This window comes from Mesoplodon densirostris, chromosome 14, assembly GCF_025265405.1.
Source record: "Mesoplodon densirostris isolate mMesDen1 chromosome 14, mMesDen1 primary haplotype, whole genome shotgun sequence".
Lineage (NCBI taxonomy): Eukaryota > Metazoa > Chordata > Mammalia > Artiodactyla > Ziphiidae > Mesoplodon > Mesoplodon densirostris.
Window position 1 is genome coordinate 6490131 of NC_082674.1, and position 17041 is coordinate 6507171.

General features: G+C 50.8%; 1 protein-coding gene across 1 annotated transcript; it reads left to right on the forward strand.

The window, feature by feature from the left end:
• The first annotated feature begins 14049 nt into the window (after positions 1-14049).
• On the forward strand, positions 14050-16466 carry ID2 (inhibitor of DNA binding 2). The gene is made up of 3 exons (XM_060117220.1): positions 14050-14527; positions 14863-14926; positions 15698-16466. Exons 1-2 carry the CDS (start codon positions 14180-14182, stop codon positions 14917-14919), a joined length of 405 nt encoding a protein of 134 aa, XP_059973203.1. The 5' UTR covers positions 14050-14179; the 3' UTR covers positions 14920-14926; positions 15698-16466.
• The last annotated feature ends 575 nt before the right edge of the window (positions 16467-17041 follow it).

Below are 17041 nucleotides of genomic sequence, written 5' to 3' on the forward strand. Positions count from 1 at the left end.
TGTTGGGATCAGGTACACACCCTTGTGCAGGCTTAACGAGTACCCGGCCTTCTCCTCCTTTACTGTACTCAGGTTCCAGCCATGTGAGCAGGGAGACTGCTTTCTTCAAGTCTCTGATCCAATGTCATCTTCTCCATGCAGCCTACCAGGACCACCCGATTCAAAACCATTACTCTGTACCCTGCTGCTGGCACTGCTCATTTCCATCCCTGCTTTACTGCCAGCCTTCACCATCTTGTAATAACCTCTGTGATTTACTCACCAATTTCGTTTCTTTGTTTCTCCCCTCTAGAATGTAGCATCCTGGTAGTCAGAATTTTCGTCTGTTTTGTTCACTGATGATTTCTAATTTCCTAGAAGAGTGCCTGGTACACAGTAGGTGTTCAGTAAATACTGGACGGACGGATGGATGGATGGTTGGATGGAAGGGTGGATGGGTGGGTGGAAGGGTACCTGCCTTTGAGCTCTATTTCATCTGTGCCACCATTCACACTGGCTGCATGTCTGAGCTTGGAAAACCTGTCTCCTTTTCCAGCTGAGGTAAGATATGATTACTCACAAGCCAGCGACTTCCCTCTTTAAAACCAGCTTTGTTGTTTTACTACTGACATGTTTTTGCCAGATCTGTTTGCATGCTCCGTAACTCATGTAAACGTTAATAAAGAAAACTATGAAAACAGCTTCCTACATGTTTCCTGTTCCAGGCATAATCACGTGAAAATGCAGTGTGCCGTGCGTGTAATGGAGTAGTCCCCTTTACTGGGCTTCCAAATGACAATCCCTCCCGGGGAAGACACCAATCCTAGATTTTTACATCTCCCCTTCCAAGCCCAGTCTGTTCTGCACTTTCCCTGCATCACACACTTCCGGCCATGGCCTCGGTACTGGGGCCCAAGGCAGGCTCACTCCAAGGGCTCGGGCGCTCCCCACGGGGTATGCGGCTCTGAGGACCCCCGGCACTCAGGGACGTTCCATCGTCAGCATCAGTCCTTCAAACCCCGCTGACAGCGGTGTGGGCTTTTGTTCCTATCGGCAATCATCAGCCCATAAGGGGACCCTAAGGCACGGTGAGGATGGTGAAGAATATTTTATTTCGAAATGTTATGTTTCGAACTCTTATAAAATACCCATTGTCAATGTTTCCTTTTTTAAAGCAAGCATTTCTCCGGAAGATAATTAAATGGATTTGATACACTTTCAGAAAGCCTTAGGAAGTAGCTCAGGACAGAGATGAGACTTTGACGTCAGACAGGCCAGTGTCCAGATTCCGGCTCCCGCCTCCTGGCTGTTTTGACAGGATGGGTGACAGGGTAGTCTCCGGGCAGGTGAGGCAGGAGACCGCTGTGGCCCAACCCGGAGGGTCTTGCAGGGTTTAAGGAGACCAGACCGTGAAAGGGCTTGTGCCAGGCTTGTGCTGGAGTGAGGGGGGCTGCGAGATGCCCCCTGCCCCGGGGCACGAGGGCCTGGAGTGTGGGAGTCCCAGCCCCGCAATTCCCAGGCTCTGCGGTCTCAGCCAGGGGACCTCCACCCCCTGCCCGAGCCCGGCCCGGCCCGGCGTCTGTGACATGGAACTGACGGCCACACCGCAGTGCCCAGCACATCCCAGGCCTGCTTCCCCCCACACACAGGCCTGCTCCCTCCCCGTCCACAGGCACTCCCTTCCCCGTGGGACAGAGACTAGACAGGCGCCTTGGCGTTCAGGCCTGACCCCACCTGACACCTGGCCCTGCAGCCCGGCTCACCTCTGCACTCGATGTTTCCTCCGCAAAACGGGAAGGACAGTGCCTGCCCTGCTGGTCAGGGTGAGAGTCAGAGAGGGCAGTGCTGTTAACTCCGCCCTGTGATTCACATGCTAAGTTGCTCTGCAAAGATGCTATTTTAAAGTCAGAAGCGGGAGAGCTCACACACCTGTGCTCCTGGCTCCTTGCAGAGCCCCGGGATGGTGTGGGCGGGGTGGGGGGCGGCTGTCACCGGCGCTGTCTGCAGGCCTTGCTGCGCAGAGTCACCAGCGGCTCTGGTTCCCTGCAAGTTCTGACTCGGTGGGTCTGGACCGGAGGCCGGCTCTGCCCCGCTGGCAGCACCCGGGCTGCGGCTCTCACGCCACAGTCTGAGAAGTAAGGGTCAGAGCTGAAATGCTCCGTCCCAGCCCTCCACGTGATGCGAGCCTCTTCATGCAGGTGCAGGAGGCAGCGGAGCTCACGGTGACTCACCGAGGGCAGCGGCGACCAGGGAGAGATGCCCGCGGAGCAAAAGGAAGTGAAGGGCGAACGTGCAGCTCCCCTCAAGGCCAAGGGCTCCGGCTCAGGCGTGGTGGGTGGCGGGAGCCCGCAGCTGCCGCCTCCTTGGCCTCTCTGCGCCCCTCCAGCCCCTCTTCTGAACACAACAACGGCAGCAGCCACAGAACCTAAACACTTTCTTATAAGCGTTTTGCTCTTCTGGGTTTCTTCCTCTCTGGGGAAGCGGGGCTCAGGACTTCAAAGCAGGACTTCAGAACTGGAACTGCACCAGCACACTCCTGACCCCCGTCTCAGGACCAGGAAGACAGACCTCGGCTTTCTAGCAGCTGCCAAGAGCCACAGCCTGGGGGCTCCCAGCCCCCTTCCCGGTACTCAAGCTTCGAGTCCTCACACCAGCAGGGTCTTCCTCGGGGAAAACGGTATCCCAGGGGTCTCTGGAAGTCAAATCAGCAAGACAATGGATAAAGAGCCTCCCCCCAACCAGAAAGCCTGATGGCTCCACACTCAAAATCATGACATGTAAAGAAAAATGCTAAAATCACCTTAAAATCTTGATACTGAGAAGTGAGGAGATGTTTCTAAGATGCGGTTTCTGGAACGTCCAGAGGCACCAGGTGCTCTTACGCCCTCACCAGGGGAGCTGAGGGGTCCACAGGTGGCCACTTCTTCCCCCGCTCAGCTTTCCCATCCTCTCCAGGGCCCGGAGCCAGTCAGGCCATTTATCCTACTTGGTTTGGGTTCATCACACATGGGTATAAATCCTATACCTTAGGGGAAAGTCAGTAGGGAGTCTGGTTAAAAATAGACCCACGCTATATACCTGAGTATATACGAGACACCACGATGTCAAATAAAACCATGCATTTTTTAAAAAATTAAGGCATTTTTGTTAGACGTGGAGATAACGTTTATTTTGTGCACTATAAATCATTTGTTGTTGTAAAACTTTCAGGAAGAAAAAAGCTGAAGTAAGTTACCCGTGATTACAACTGCAATGCATGTGTAAGATTATACTTCGAAACTCTGATTCACCAATCATCCCCCCGCCATCTGTAATTTCTCTTTTGGTGGCCATTTAGTCATCAGTGTAACAAACTACATCAAAGTTTAGCGGCTCCAGACCATAGTTTCTTCTCACAATCTTATTACTTGGATTCAAAGGCTCTCAGATGAATGTGGTCAGTTAGTGGTTGGAGTGAGGTCACCTTAAGGCCTTTCTAGGCTGGACATCCAAGTTGTCTCCTTAACTCACAGTCAAGTGCTTAACTGGGATGACTAGAGGCCTGGGGCTGGCCCCTCCCTCCCATAGCTCTTTCTGTGTGGCCTCTTCATGCAGTGAGTTTGCACTTCCTCATCACAGCATGGTGGAATCCAAGAGGCCTGGATTTCTTCCATGGTAATTGTAAGAGAAAAGCCAAGAAACCAAAATGGAAACTAAAAGGCTTCTTCGACCATAACCTGGGAAATCACACAGCACCACGTCCACTGCAATCTATTGAGTTCATGGGGCCTGCCCAGGTCCAGTCTGGGAAGGATGACATGCAGCATGAATTCTGGAGAGCATGGTTCATCAGGGGGCATCTTTTGAGAGTAGTGACCTCAAAAGCTACCAGAAACCTGTAGGCCAAGGTGAAGGGCAAGATACATAAATTTCAGGGCCCACTGTGAAGTGAAAATGCAGGGCCCCCCATTCAAAAAGCAGACAAAAGGATTCTTCCTTTCTTCCACAGTCTCTCTCTACCTGTCATGGTGTTTCTTAATTTGTGATTTAAAGGCATACGCTCTTGGTCACAAGGATACTTAGGCAAATAAAGACACAGGTGCCCAGAACCCTGGTCTTCAACTCAGCATGCGGGGTGTGCTCACCCACTCTGACCTTTCCTGCCCCCAGTCCGAGGCCCTCATGGGGGACAGAAGAGCCGTGGTGGATCAGGAAGGGGCAGGAAGCAGGTGGAAGAACCCAGGGAAGCATGGAGGTGGGACCACATATGGTCCCGGCTGCCAGCCTCCTGTACGTGCTCACTGTCCCAACAGATGTCACTCACAAAACACAACTGAAAGATTAAAATTATTAAGAATCTCGGGGACTTCCCTGGTGGCGCAGTGGTTAAGAATCCACCTGCCAATGCAGGGGACACGGGTTTGAGCCCTGGTCTGGGAAGATCCCACGTGATGCAGAGCAACTAAGCCCGTGCACACAACTACTGAGCCCGCGTGCCACAACTGCTGAAGCCCCCATGCCTAAAGCCCGTGCTCTGCAACAAGAGAAGCCACCGCAATGAGAAGCCCGTGCACTGCAGTGAAGAGGAGCCCCCGCTCACTGCCACTAGAGAAAGCCCACACGCAGCAACGAAGACCCAATGCAGCCAAAAATACATAAATAAATTTATTTTTTAAAAAAAGAATCTCAGGATAACACCTGCAGAGCATTAAACCCCAAGCATGGGGTCCCTCTGAGCTAGATGTCCAGGTGACATGCCCACGGAGCTGGACCTGCCAAGGAGTAATGACAGAGGAGGGGCAGGCAGTAGCACTGGCTGTACGAGTAAGACCCCTGTGGTGGGAAGAGGAAAGATCCCTCTAGCTCCCCTAGCCAGCCAGGACGCAAATGGTGCTAGGGGAATGAATTGGACTCAGTCTAAAAGAATTCTAAGCAACCCTTGCAGCCAAGGGTGAGGACAATACTCGTCTAGGCCACGGATTCTACAACCATCAGGCTTAATGATGCCTCTACACACCTGCTGTCAGGGCCAGGCTGGGCCTGATAAAACAACAGTTAAATTGTATTTTTAAAATCCATGACTTGATGAAATAAGGTACACGGAAAAGTACTTTGCGAATGCAAACAATACAGAAATGTGAACAGTTTTCTTTAAACAGATACCACTCCCCCATGCTTCCTATTTTTTTTTTAATGATCAACATATAGGAACTTCTAGCTCCAGATAAGGTGGAGTAGACGTACTTCTCCCTGTTCCTCCTGCCAAGGAGAGCTAAGAACTCTAGACACCAGCCGGGAAACAGTCATCAGCCGACTCTGAGAGGTGGAAAGAAGAGCAGGCTGGCTGGTGACTGTGGAGCCCAAGGAAGGACATGGTGGTGTTTTCCCTGGGTTTCCTTTGTGCCTCTTATATCCTGGACCAGGTGCTGGGGAAGCAGGCACCCAGAAACACCAATGGACACCGACAAGAGAGAAAACAAGAAAAGCCTGCCCTCTCAAGCAACGGACCAGGAACGATGCAGCCTGGCAAGACAGAAAATGTCTAGACAATAACTATACTACTCTAAGAAAGCACCACAGATACAACTGGGGCACCAACTCCAGCCCCATCAGCAAAGGCCAAGTGGAGAGCCTACATTTCCACCCTCACCCTGCTGTCATGAGGCACCCCCATCTCAGCCTCCCTCTACAGTAGGGTGGTGTTACAGATGGTGGGGTTGGGAGCAGAGGGAGCTGCCCTGCTAGTCAGCAATGAGCCCCCTCAACAGTGTTAAGAGAGATCACGTGCGAGCCTGGACTTTCACCCTCACCCAGCAGTAACCTGGCACTGTTTCCGCTCCCCACAGGGTGGTCTCAGAGCAGGCTGAGTGAAAAGCTTGGGCGTTCACTCCCTTCCAGAGGTAAGAGGTCGCCAGCCCCCAGAGTGTAGGTACAGGAGGAGGCATCTCTTCCCCTGCAGCCAGGGTAGTGTCAGCAGAGACCTGCTCTAACAGAAGGTGTAAGATCCAGAGTCTCATAACACCCAAAAAGTCTAGGGTTCAAGCAAAAATCACTCTTCATACCAAGAACCGGGAAAAGCTCAACTTGAATGAGAAAAGACCACAGTTGCCAACACTGAGTTGACGTGATGCCAGCATTAACTAATAAGGGTTTTACAACAGCCATCAAAGTCTTTCAAGAAGCAATTATGAATATGCTCCAAAAAAGGAAAAAAATTGGAAATTTCAGTAAAGATGTGGAAGATACAGAGAAGAACCAAATGGAAATTCTAGAACTAAAAAATACAGTAGCCAAAGCAAAAAATGCTCTGGATGGGTTCAAAAGCAAAATGGAGAGGACAGAGAAAAGAATCACTGAACTTGAAGATAGAAAAATAGGAATTACCCAATTTGAACAACAGAGAGAGAGAGAGAGTAGACAAAAGAAAAAAACAAACAAACAAACAAAACGGACATGGCCTCATAGACCTGTGAGACTATAGCAAAAAGATCTAACATTCTTGTCATCAGGGCCCCAGAAGGAGAGAAAGAGGGAGGGGTTGAAAAGGTATGTGAAGAAATAATGGCTGAAATTTTTCCTAATTTGGCAAAAGACTTAAACCTACAGAGTCAAGAAGCTGAGAGACCCTCAAACTGGAAAAAGAAAGAAAGCCATGCCACGATACATCATGGACAAATTTCTGAAAACCAAAGATAAAAAGAGCAAGGAGAAATAACACCTTATCTACAGAGGAAAAAGCAACTTGAAGAACAGCAGATTTCTCATCAGAAACCATGGAAGCCAGAAGGAAGTGGCACAACATGTCAAATGCTGAAAGAACTCTACCCCAGAAGTCTAGATCCAGCAAAAACGTTCTCCAGGAATCGAGAGGATTACAAGACCTTCTCAGATGTAGGAAAACTAAGACAACTGGTCACCAGCAGACCTACCCTTCAAGAATGTCTAAAGGATGCCCTTGAAAAAGAAAGGAAATGACAAAAGAAAGAATACTGGAACATCAGGAAGGAAGAATGAACACAGGAGAAGGTAAAAATGCGGGTAAATATAATAAATTTCCCTTGCCCTCTTGGGTTTTCTAAAAACAAATGCATGGGTCCTCAAGAGGTCTAAGATGGCTCATTCTCACCCGTAGGCAAACCGCACCAACTGCAGGATTGATTTAAGAGGCCAGTTGCTTACCTGAAGCTTCTCAGAGTGTGGTGCCTGCACCACCTGCTTCAGTGTCTCCTCGGGCTGTTTCCGGGGCTACTCACCAAACCCAATTAATCAGAATTTCTTGAGATGGGCTGCAGGACTCTGCTTGTAAAGGTGATTGTTACATACACTAAGGTGTAAAGTCCTCAGGTCTGAGTTGAACTTTTGTTAATAAAGAATCAGGCTCAGTCACTCAGTGTTAACTTCTGAGGAAGGTGAGAACAAAGTGTTTTATAAATTCCCTGCAAGACTGGAACAAATTTTAAGGTAAAAAAGTAATCAATATCCCACTTGGGGTCAAGGTCACACACCTCTGGATCATCACAGGGTACTGTTCTAGGGAGTGTGGGCTCACAGACGGATCTGTTATTCTTCTGTGCTTCAGTTTCTTCCTCTGCAAAACGGGGACAGCATTTGCCTTTCCTAACTGGTGGGGTCAAGTTGAAGAGTAAAACAAGTGAGCTATGATGGGCTTGTAAATGATATTCTTACCCAATGTGAATCTTTTTTTAAATTTTTTAAATTAAATTTGATTTCATCTGTGGTTTTCACTTTTCATTATTTTTTAAAATTTATTTACTTTCATTTTTGGCTGCATTGGGTCTTTGTTGCTGCGCAAGGGCTTTCTCTAGTTGCAGCTACTCTTTGTTGCGGTGCGCGGGCTTCTTATTGTGGTGGCTTCTCTTGTTGCAGAGCACGGGGCTCTAGGCACACAGGCTTCAGTAGATGTGCCACACAGGTTCAGTAGCTGTGGCTCGCGGGCTCAGTAGTTGAGCTAGCTCGGTTACTCCGCAGCACGTGGGATCTTCCCGGACCAGGGCTCGAACCCGTGCCCCCTGCATTGGCAGGCGGATTCTTAACCACTACACCACCAGGGAAGTCGCAACCTCCCCTTCGTTAAAGAGGGCCATCACGTTGCCCTTTTTTCTTTGAAATATGATGTCTCTATGCTCTTCACAAAGACTCCGGGAAAGGCAGAGACGGTTAAGATCAAAGGTACCACTTAATCCAACCGGCCTTTCCTCCAGGGTCCAGCTGATGGGCAGTCCCAGCATTGAAACATATGAGGGCCCTGGCATCCGCGGCGCTGGGAAGACGGCGTGATCCTGGCTGAGCTGAGGGTGGGTGCCCAGGGACTGCTCCAGCCCCAGCAGGTCCCCCCTGCTGGCTGGGTCCCCGGCACTCACCTCCCTGAAAACGCAGCCCTAGGTCCTGTCACCTCCCGCAGACAGGGGTAGCAGTGACATGTGACAGGCATCAAGGGGCTTGCAGGACCCTTGTGCTGTTTCCAGCTGGGGAGAAGGGATATTGTAAATTGTCATTTTTAGGCAAGTGGGAGGGTAGACTCTGGGAGTGAAAGCCTCAAAGACGTGGGGATGGTGAGGGTGCGGGCGTGGAGAGAAGTGTGTTACTACTTGAGAAACAAATTCTCTCCACCAGCCGACTTGAGCGGCCAGTGATCAGAAGTACCCGTCCTCTCGGGTCGGGAAAGGGCAGTGGCCGAAGCACCGCGGGCGCAGGACGCGTGTCCGCCGAGCGCGCCCCGGCCCCGGCCTGAGCCCCTGACCTGTCTGCGGGACAGGGCGGCGGGGCGCGGCGAGGCGGCAGCCGGGGCCGGGCGCGCAGGCGGTGCGGGGCGGGCGGGTTCCTCCCCTCTGAAGTCATGGACTTGGCGCTCGGCATCGCGGCCGGCGCGCAAATGTGGCTTCGGCCAAAAAGGGGAAAGAAGAAAAAAAAAGCGCACAATGTGTTTCTTGTTAGGGACTCGCCAGCCGGGCCTCGGGTTTTACTTTTGGTGCCGCATTATAATATTGAGATGCAGCTTGATTCCGGACAAGCCCGCCCTCGTCGCTGGCCAGAGAGGGCTGCTGCGGATTCCCACGGACGCCGGTGGGCAGCCCCCGCGGCCCGGGCGCCGCGTCCCCTGCGGGGGGAGCACGGTGGGCGGCGGCCCGGGGTCCCCGCGGTGACCCGGGCTCCCCTCGGGGGCCGGACCCCGCGACGCGCGCCCCGGGACGGCGCAGACTCGGCGACGCCAGCCCCGCGCCCGCCAGCTCGCGGGCGGCCCGGGATTGTTTTGCAAGACCTTATCTCTCGCTCAAGTTAATTTTCTTTTTTAATTTGGTGACCGGAACAAAAGCCACAGGAAAATCCTTTGTGAAAGCTAAACGCGCCCACAAATCGGGGCACTTCACAGCATTTGTAACTAAATATTTGCCGTGCTGGTAGTTAAATCGGCCCCTCTGCCAAACTTCCCAAACTTTGCTTTCTTTGAACGGGGCTGAAAGGTGATCTCCCTACAAGGAGATCAGACGGTTGAAAGCAATTGGCTTTAGCAAGGCGTTTTTCCTGGTGCTCTTGAGATCTCTGGGCAAACAGGACCGCGCGCGAATCCTAGAAGGAATTAGGGCCGGGATGGGGACGGCGGCGGCGCGGGGGAGGAACGACTGCTAAGCCATTGTAGTAGCTGAAGCGCTTTGTTAGTGCAATTTATTAGCTGTGTGCGACAAGAACGAGAAGAGGTTAGGCAGGTCTTCAAAACTACCCGAAGGGAGAAAAATAAACATCCCCTTGTTTGCTTTTTGTGGTTTTGCTCATTTTCTTCCCCTCGCTTTGCCCCCCATCTAAGGCTGTTTTAAACCCAAATTCGGTTATCTGGTTTCAGGGTAAGGGCTCCCTCTTGCCAAGGTATTAAATAAACAAGTAAAGCAAAAACTTGAATCCTTATGTAATCCAGATGCTGTTTCCTCGAAAACCACAACAAACTCCGCTAAACCAGATAACAGGATCGGGAACAGCAGTGGCCCACCCCCGCGGTGTCGGGGCCAGCAGAGGACATCCACGTTCAGGAGCTCCTCTCCAGGACAGACGATAAATAATTGCTGCTAGCACTCTAAACTGCAGATGCGCACCCTTGAGGGATCCGGATGCCATAAACTGTCCGGGAATGTTGGCATCTGGTTCTTAAACTGGAACTTTCCCTAGAGATAAAGCCGGGACCGAGGAGGCGTCTGCGTCCGCGGGCTGACTTGGAACTTTCTGGCCTCTTGATGTTCTCTGCTGAAAACGCAGCATTGGGAAGGGGCTAAGCCTGCCCGTCTTTGTAGTGGTAATGAGGGCGCAGACGCGGGTCCGCTGCTCTCAGAGGCTGGGAGCCGCGGAACCAGGCTGCACACCCTCCCGCCTCCCAGGGGGCGGGGTGGGGGGCTGTTCTGGAAAAATCTGAGGGTTTTTAGCGCAACCTCCGAGGGTTCCGAGGAGGAAGGCAGGGGACAGTAGGGGTGCGGGGGTGAGGGGTCCTTCAAAGGTATTTTGGGGAGTCCAGCATCAAAGTCATCCCCGTGAGGATCCAAAGGAGCAAATAAATCTCGACATCCACTAAGACAGTCACCTTCTCCCCATCCGTCCTAACCCTCGCGCCAGCCCCACCCTGAACGCCTCGGTTGCAAAAACAAATAAAATAAAGCAAAACCTTTTTTTTGCTTTGGCAACCTCTAAGCCACATTACGCCTCCTTCTGCACAAGGAAGATTTCTTTCTTCTCCCTCTCCCGGCTTTTTTTTTTTTTTCTTCTCTCCCCAACCCCCCTTTTCTTTTCTTCTCGGTCGTCCTTCCTTCCCCCAAATCGCTCGAAACTTAAGACGTGCAGCGGCTGCAGGTGCTCGCGGGCCGGGCGGCCCGGCCGGGGCGAGCCTGGGACGGCCGGGCCTCGCAGGCATTGATCAGCTGGGCGCGCGCGCTGAGTGACGGCGCGGTTGCCATGGCAGCCGCCTGAGCGGCGCCGCGAGGACAAGGCTGCAGGGCGGCGTGAATGGGCGGCGTCACGCGCCTGGCGCCAGAGAGTCTGCTCCGGGGCTCCGGCTCCGGCCCCGCCGCGGCCTGGCCCTCGCGCTGCCGCCGCCGCCGCCGCTGCCAATTCATCACCTGTCAGGGATCACTCGCGGGGTCACGGGCGGAATGGACACAGCTGTGAGAACAAAACCGGGGGAAAGAAAGGCGAGCGCTCCCAATCGTGCCAGATGTGCAGGGAGGACCTTGAGACCGCCCCCCCGGCCCCCCGCAGGCTCCTCCCGTCCCCCGTTGCATCACGCGGGGATTGCAAAGGCGGCCCAGCCGGCCCGGTGCGCCCGGCCCGGAGCGGCTTCTGATCACAGCGAGGGGCTGGACGCGCTGGGAGCCGGAGGCCGAGCCCGGGGTGGAGACCGAGGGAGTGAGCCCTGGAACCAGGTTAGGGGTACTTCCAGGGCAGGCGTGTGGCTTTAAGTGGGTGTGTGTGTGTAGGGGGGGGAAATTGCATCTCCACCCCCCCACACACCGGAAGCCATTCACACCTTCCCACCAGCCACGGATCCAGGGCCCTTTCTGCAGCTTTAAGAGTCCTCAGATGCAAACCCACTGAGACACCAACTGACAGATTTTTCAATGCCTTGTAACCCACCCCGAAAACGCTCCAACACCGTTTTCCCGATGAAAGCCTAATTTTAAAGGTAATTTTGTATTGGGTTTGCTGAGATAGACATATTAGTAACTCAAGCCTTTTTTTTAAATCATTGACTTATACAGCCTCATAATCCCCTTAAAATGATCTTTAAATGAATGCAGAACTGGGTAGCATGCCAATCGAATCGAATTCAACACAATCAGGCTGACTGGACTCTGACATGGCCGCTAAAGAAAGAAACACCAGAAAACTTTAACCATATTTAGCTATTTTACTGCATCAGGGTACAAAAATGATCATGGGAGAAGGCAGTGCCTCGATCAGCTTTGCAAGTGTGTAAAGTAATCCTGCACAACGCACATTAGGAACCAGCCCAGAGCCTGACTGTAGGGATAATGAGGCTGGCACGGATGTTAACATACGGTGTCCTTGGAAAAAGCTAGGAACGCGTCAGTATCTCAGAGCTGCAATGTCCAAGAATCACAAGTAATAATTTGAGAATCCCAAAGATGTTTGTTTACGTTGGCTATTATTGTAAAATAGTCAAAGTATAACATCATGAACCAAAATAGTGTCAAAACAAAATCTGTTCCACTGTGGCACGTATGTGACAGAAACACATGCACACAAAGTACATCAAAAGGCTCGAACTGTCGGGGACTCGGGTATGAAATCATTTCCAGACTTAATATCAGAGAAGAGGTTGTTAATGGAATACTGTCAGGAACAGAGTCGCAGGCAGCCTTTACCCGGCCAGGCCCTGAGCAGATTTCTCTGCTGGTCAGGAAACCACCATCTCCGTCCTCCAAACTGAAGTGGCTGGATTTTCTGAAAGTGACATCCACCCTAGCGCCACCAACTCTCCCTCCCTAAAGAGAAGCCGTGGGGCAGGCACATGGCTGCAACTGGTGTCTGAGACCAGACCAGCTGGCTCACCGGCAAGGAATTAATCATTCACTGAAGGAGAAAATACTGTATCCGCATTATTAAGCTTTGCTTTTTCTCCAGTTCTGCCCTCTTCCTCTTTCTTAAATGCAGAGGAGGTGGATGGAGATTGAGACAAAAAAGTAAACTTACCAATATAATCTTTTCTCAGATTTTCTAGCATATTCCAGAGAAATATGATTTTCAAAACACACAACTAATTTACTGTAGTCTTCAGTTAAGCTAGAATTATGTGTGAATTTACTGAAAAGGATTGGAGTAAATAACTGCAACCTTTTTTTTTTTAATTTAGACCGCAGGAATGAGGTCTTAAAATACGTCTAGAAAAAAAAAGGGGAGCGGGGGAGACACAAACTGAAGCTGCCTCCAGTCCCAGTGCTGAAAAGATTCCCAACCTGGTACCTGACGGATTTTTTTTCTTAAATAGTGTGAAGATATCGACCAATGGCTGGGGCCACCTACTTATACAAAAATTTAAAAATACAGCAGGCGCTGGAATGTGACACCAGAAATCACGATTTGTGCATAATTAATCACCTTACTTTGCCACCTACATTGCAGGACACAGGTCAGCAGCCTCTCAAGGGCAGCGTATATAAATACAGCTTCAGTATACAAGTTTTCCTAATGATTTCCGATTACTAGGATCATTATAATAGCCTTCCCAGTTCAAGAAAAGGAACCCAGAGTCTTGCCTCTCAGAGCTCCTTAGCGATCAGCATGGTTTCCAATAAGTACTCATTTTACAGAGTTTACAATAATGCCTCCTGCGTTACTCCGGGTTGCACGATCCCACACTAAACCTGTCGCTGAATGCGCGCGTGGGTGTTTTTGGTTTTGTTTTTTACAAAGCTTTTCCTTATCTTAAGAGACCGAACTCACTCTACAAAAGTCACTTGTCGACGGCAAACTTATTTGCGTTTTCACTTTCTTCAGAAATGCTTTCTATCTTGACATTCCGTGAGGCGCAGGGAATGGTGGTGACTTTCCCTCTGCTGTGCAGACCTAGCCTGTGTCGCTGTGATTTTAGGGATGCTGAGAGCTCCGAGGTGTAGAGGCTTCGTCGGTGGACACCTTAAGGGGAGGGTCCTGCCTAGCCATTGGGAGTAGAATTAAGATGCACATTAAGATTCCCGGGGTCTCCGTCTCCCCCTCCCCCACCCTGTCCGCGACCGCCTTCTCCCTGTTCTCCGCTCCTCTCCTCCGCTGTCCTCCCCGTCCCTTGTGCTCCCCTGTGCGCCCCCGAGCTCCCCTCCGCTCCCCTCCGGCCCGGTGCTTACTGTACTCTATTTACCAACCGAGCTGGGCTCGCGCCCGCCCCGCCCACCCCGCGGGGATTGGCTGCGAACGCGGAAGGACCGAGCGCTCGCCTCGCGCCTGCGCCCGCCAATGAGGGAGCCCGCCAGGCCTGATGGACACGCTGCCTTCCACCAATGGGGACGCAGGGAAGCCGGATCGTGTTGCCCCGGCGAGCCCTAATAAAAGCCGCCGGGCCGGGCTCTCAGCTTCATTCTGAGCCGAGCCCGGTGCCGAGGGCAGGTAGCTCCACAGACGGCGGCGGCGGCGACGACGGCGGCGGCGGCGGACTGAGCTCCGGGGCAGCCCGCTCCCTCCTCCCGGTCTCTCCTTCCCCGCGATCAGCATGAAAGCCTTCAGTCCAGTGAGGTCCGTTAGGAAAAACAGCCTTTCGGACCACAGTCTGGGCATCTCCCGGAGCAAAACCCCGGTGGACGACCCGATGAGCCTGCTGTATAACATGAACGACTGCTACTCCAAGCTCAAGGAGCTGGTGCCCAGCATCCCCCAGAACAAGAAGGTGAGCAAGATGGAAATCCTGCAGCACGTCATCGACTACATCTTAGACCTGCAGATCGCCCTGGACTCGCACCCCACTATTGTCAGCCTGCACCACCAGCGACCCGGGCAGAGCCAGGCGTCCAGGACGCCGCTGACCACCCTAAACACGGACATCAGCATCCTGTCCTTTCAGGTAAGACCTGCTCCCAATGCCCCGCTCGCTGCCGCGCACCCCCAGCGATGCCCGGGCTGCCCCTGGCAGAGCCATTGTCCAGACGGGCGGCCGTAGTCGGTGACTTACAGAGGAGCTAATAACTTTATTATTATTATTTACAAATATGGTGTAGATTGAGTCGTGCGTGAAATTCCTGGTAAGTTCTGACCTGTTAATGCATCTGTCTTTGAGTCTGAACGTAGCATTAACGTATTTAATGGAACTTGCTGTTTTAAAAAAAAAAAGCTGTTTTAAAAAAGGTCCTTTCTCCTTAAGATTGTCTAACGCTGTGCCTCTTATCTCCTTTCTCGCAGGCTTCTGAATTCCCTTCTGAGTTAATGTCAAATGACAGCAAAGCGCTCTGTGGCTGAATAAATGGTGAGTGTTCGCTTGTGCCTCGCGTTGAACTGGCGCTTGGAGTGTGTGTGCGCGCGCGCGCGTGTGTACTTGCGTATCTGTAAAATTTTTGGCTTGGTAAATGAATGTGTACTTCGTTGTATTACACGTAGTACATTGTTTACACGTACTCTAGACATGAAGGGGCCTCTAGCTCCTGTTACTCAAAATCCCACGACATTTTCCTTAAAAAAAAAAAATGATGCCAGTAACTTACTCTGAAGGTGGTAGAGACAAATGTGTACTGGCTTCTGTGGGCATGTAACACACTCCGGCTGTTTTCTGCTATCGCTCTGGTACTATGAGGTACTAACCTCCATACAATTAATCTTATCGCCGCAAATTCCATAGGGATCCTCCTTCCCAAAAACTGCAGCCCTCTGGGATTCAGCTAACCCGAGCATTGCTGCCCTGTGCCTCAGACCCTGTGATGTGGGATTCCGACTTCCCTATCTGTTAACGAAAGGGCTGTTTTCAATCAAATAATTGTTACAAGAAGCAGACTGGCGCCTGTGAGCACTGCCGTTGGAGATCCAAATAAGAGATGGCGTTGGGAAGCTTTTCCCCCGAGTCTCTGCTATTTTAATGTTGAATTTGCGCTGTCCAGGCCGAGTGTGTATGTTGCATCTGGACGCCGGGGTTTGCCCAACGTTTGAGTGTTTGGTTAAGTGTTCAGACTGCGGCTTCCTCCTGGCACCAGTCTGCCGCCTCTGCCCTTAGGTTAAAATCTCCTAACACCCCCTTCTCTCCCAGTCTTTTGCAGGCGCTGACTTTTTGTTTCCTTTGCACAATAACAACAACAACTCCACAGGCTCTTTTAAGGCGCTGAACTCACTTTTCAACCCTTTCCCAAGGAGGCCAACAAGTCAAAGGGACCTTTTTTAAAAATGGAAGGAAAACTAAGAATGATCAACTTCCCCAGGGTGTTTTCTGACATGGACTGTGATATTAGTTATTTATGAAAAAGACTTTTAAATGCCCTTTCTGCAGTTGGAAGGTTTTCTTTATATACTATTCCCACCATGGGGAGCGAAAACGTTAAAATCACAAGGAATTGCCCAATTTAAGCAGACTTTGCCTTTTTTCAAAGGTGGAGCGTGAATACCAGAAGGATCCAGTATTCAGTTACTTAAATGAAGTCTTTCGGTCAGAAATTACCTTTTTGACACAAGCCTACTGAATGCTGTGTATATATTTATATATAAATATATATATATTGAGTGAAACCTTGTGAACTCTTTAATTAGAGTTTTCTTGTACAGTGGCAGAAATGTATATTTCTGCATACAAAGTGTAATGATGTACTTATTCATGCTAAACTTTTTATAAAAGTTTAGTTGTAAACTTAACCCTTTTATACAAAATAAATCAAGTGTGTTTATTGAATGGTGATTGCCTGCTTTATTTCAGAGGACCAGTGCTTTGATTTTTATTATGCTATGTTATATAACTGAACCCAAATAAATACAAGTTCAAATTTATGTAGACTGTATAAGATTATAATAAACATGTCTGAAGTCAATACCTGAATCTGAATGATTTTTAAGATTCTCTTTCTGTCTCTATCGTGCCATTTTATTTAACCCCTCCTCCTTCATCCCTTCTATCGCCCCCTGAGTGTTGGAAACCTGTGTGCTGAGAAATGCCTTATCGGATGTGTGGTCAGGGCTATCGCTTAGGGGCAAAGGGCCGCTGCTGCTTTTTAGGAGAGCTGACAGGGGCTGGGAAGTCTATAAACCCAGAAGTTTCTCTTAGTCTGTCAAGGAAAAATTAGTTCTCTGCTTTGGGGTTGGGTTTCAAACCAAGGAATTGCTGTGGTGGTGACTCCTGAGAGGTAGACCATTCAAATAAATGTGGACTCTGGAGGCCTACCTGTCTGTAGATGTCAAGACACTTCTGGAGTAAATGAAACTGCTGTGAATCAGAAGACAAAAGGCTCCATAGAATTCAGAACATGATTTTAAGATTTAGAGGAAGGGCAAAAAAAACCCCTCAGTGCCCCTCTCTCTGTGACCCTTTGCCCTGGAAATTCTGCTGTAACCGGCCCTGAGCGCCAGCCTCTGCGCGCTGCCCCTGGGCCGAGAAGGACGGGGCCCA

Coding starts and splice junctions, on each gene's coding strand:
- ID2 (XM_060117220.1), top strand. CDS start 14,180: ATGAAAGCCTTCAGTCCAGTGAGGTCCGTTAGGAAAAACAGCCTTTCG. Junction 14,528..14,862: donor TCAGCATCCTGTCCTTTCAG/GTAAGACCTGCT, acceptor CCTTTCTCGCAG/GCTTCTGAATTCCCTTCTGA.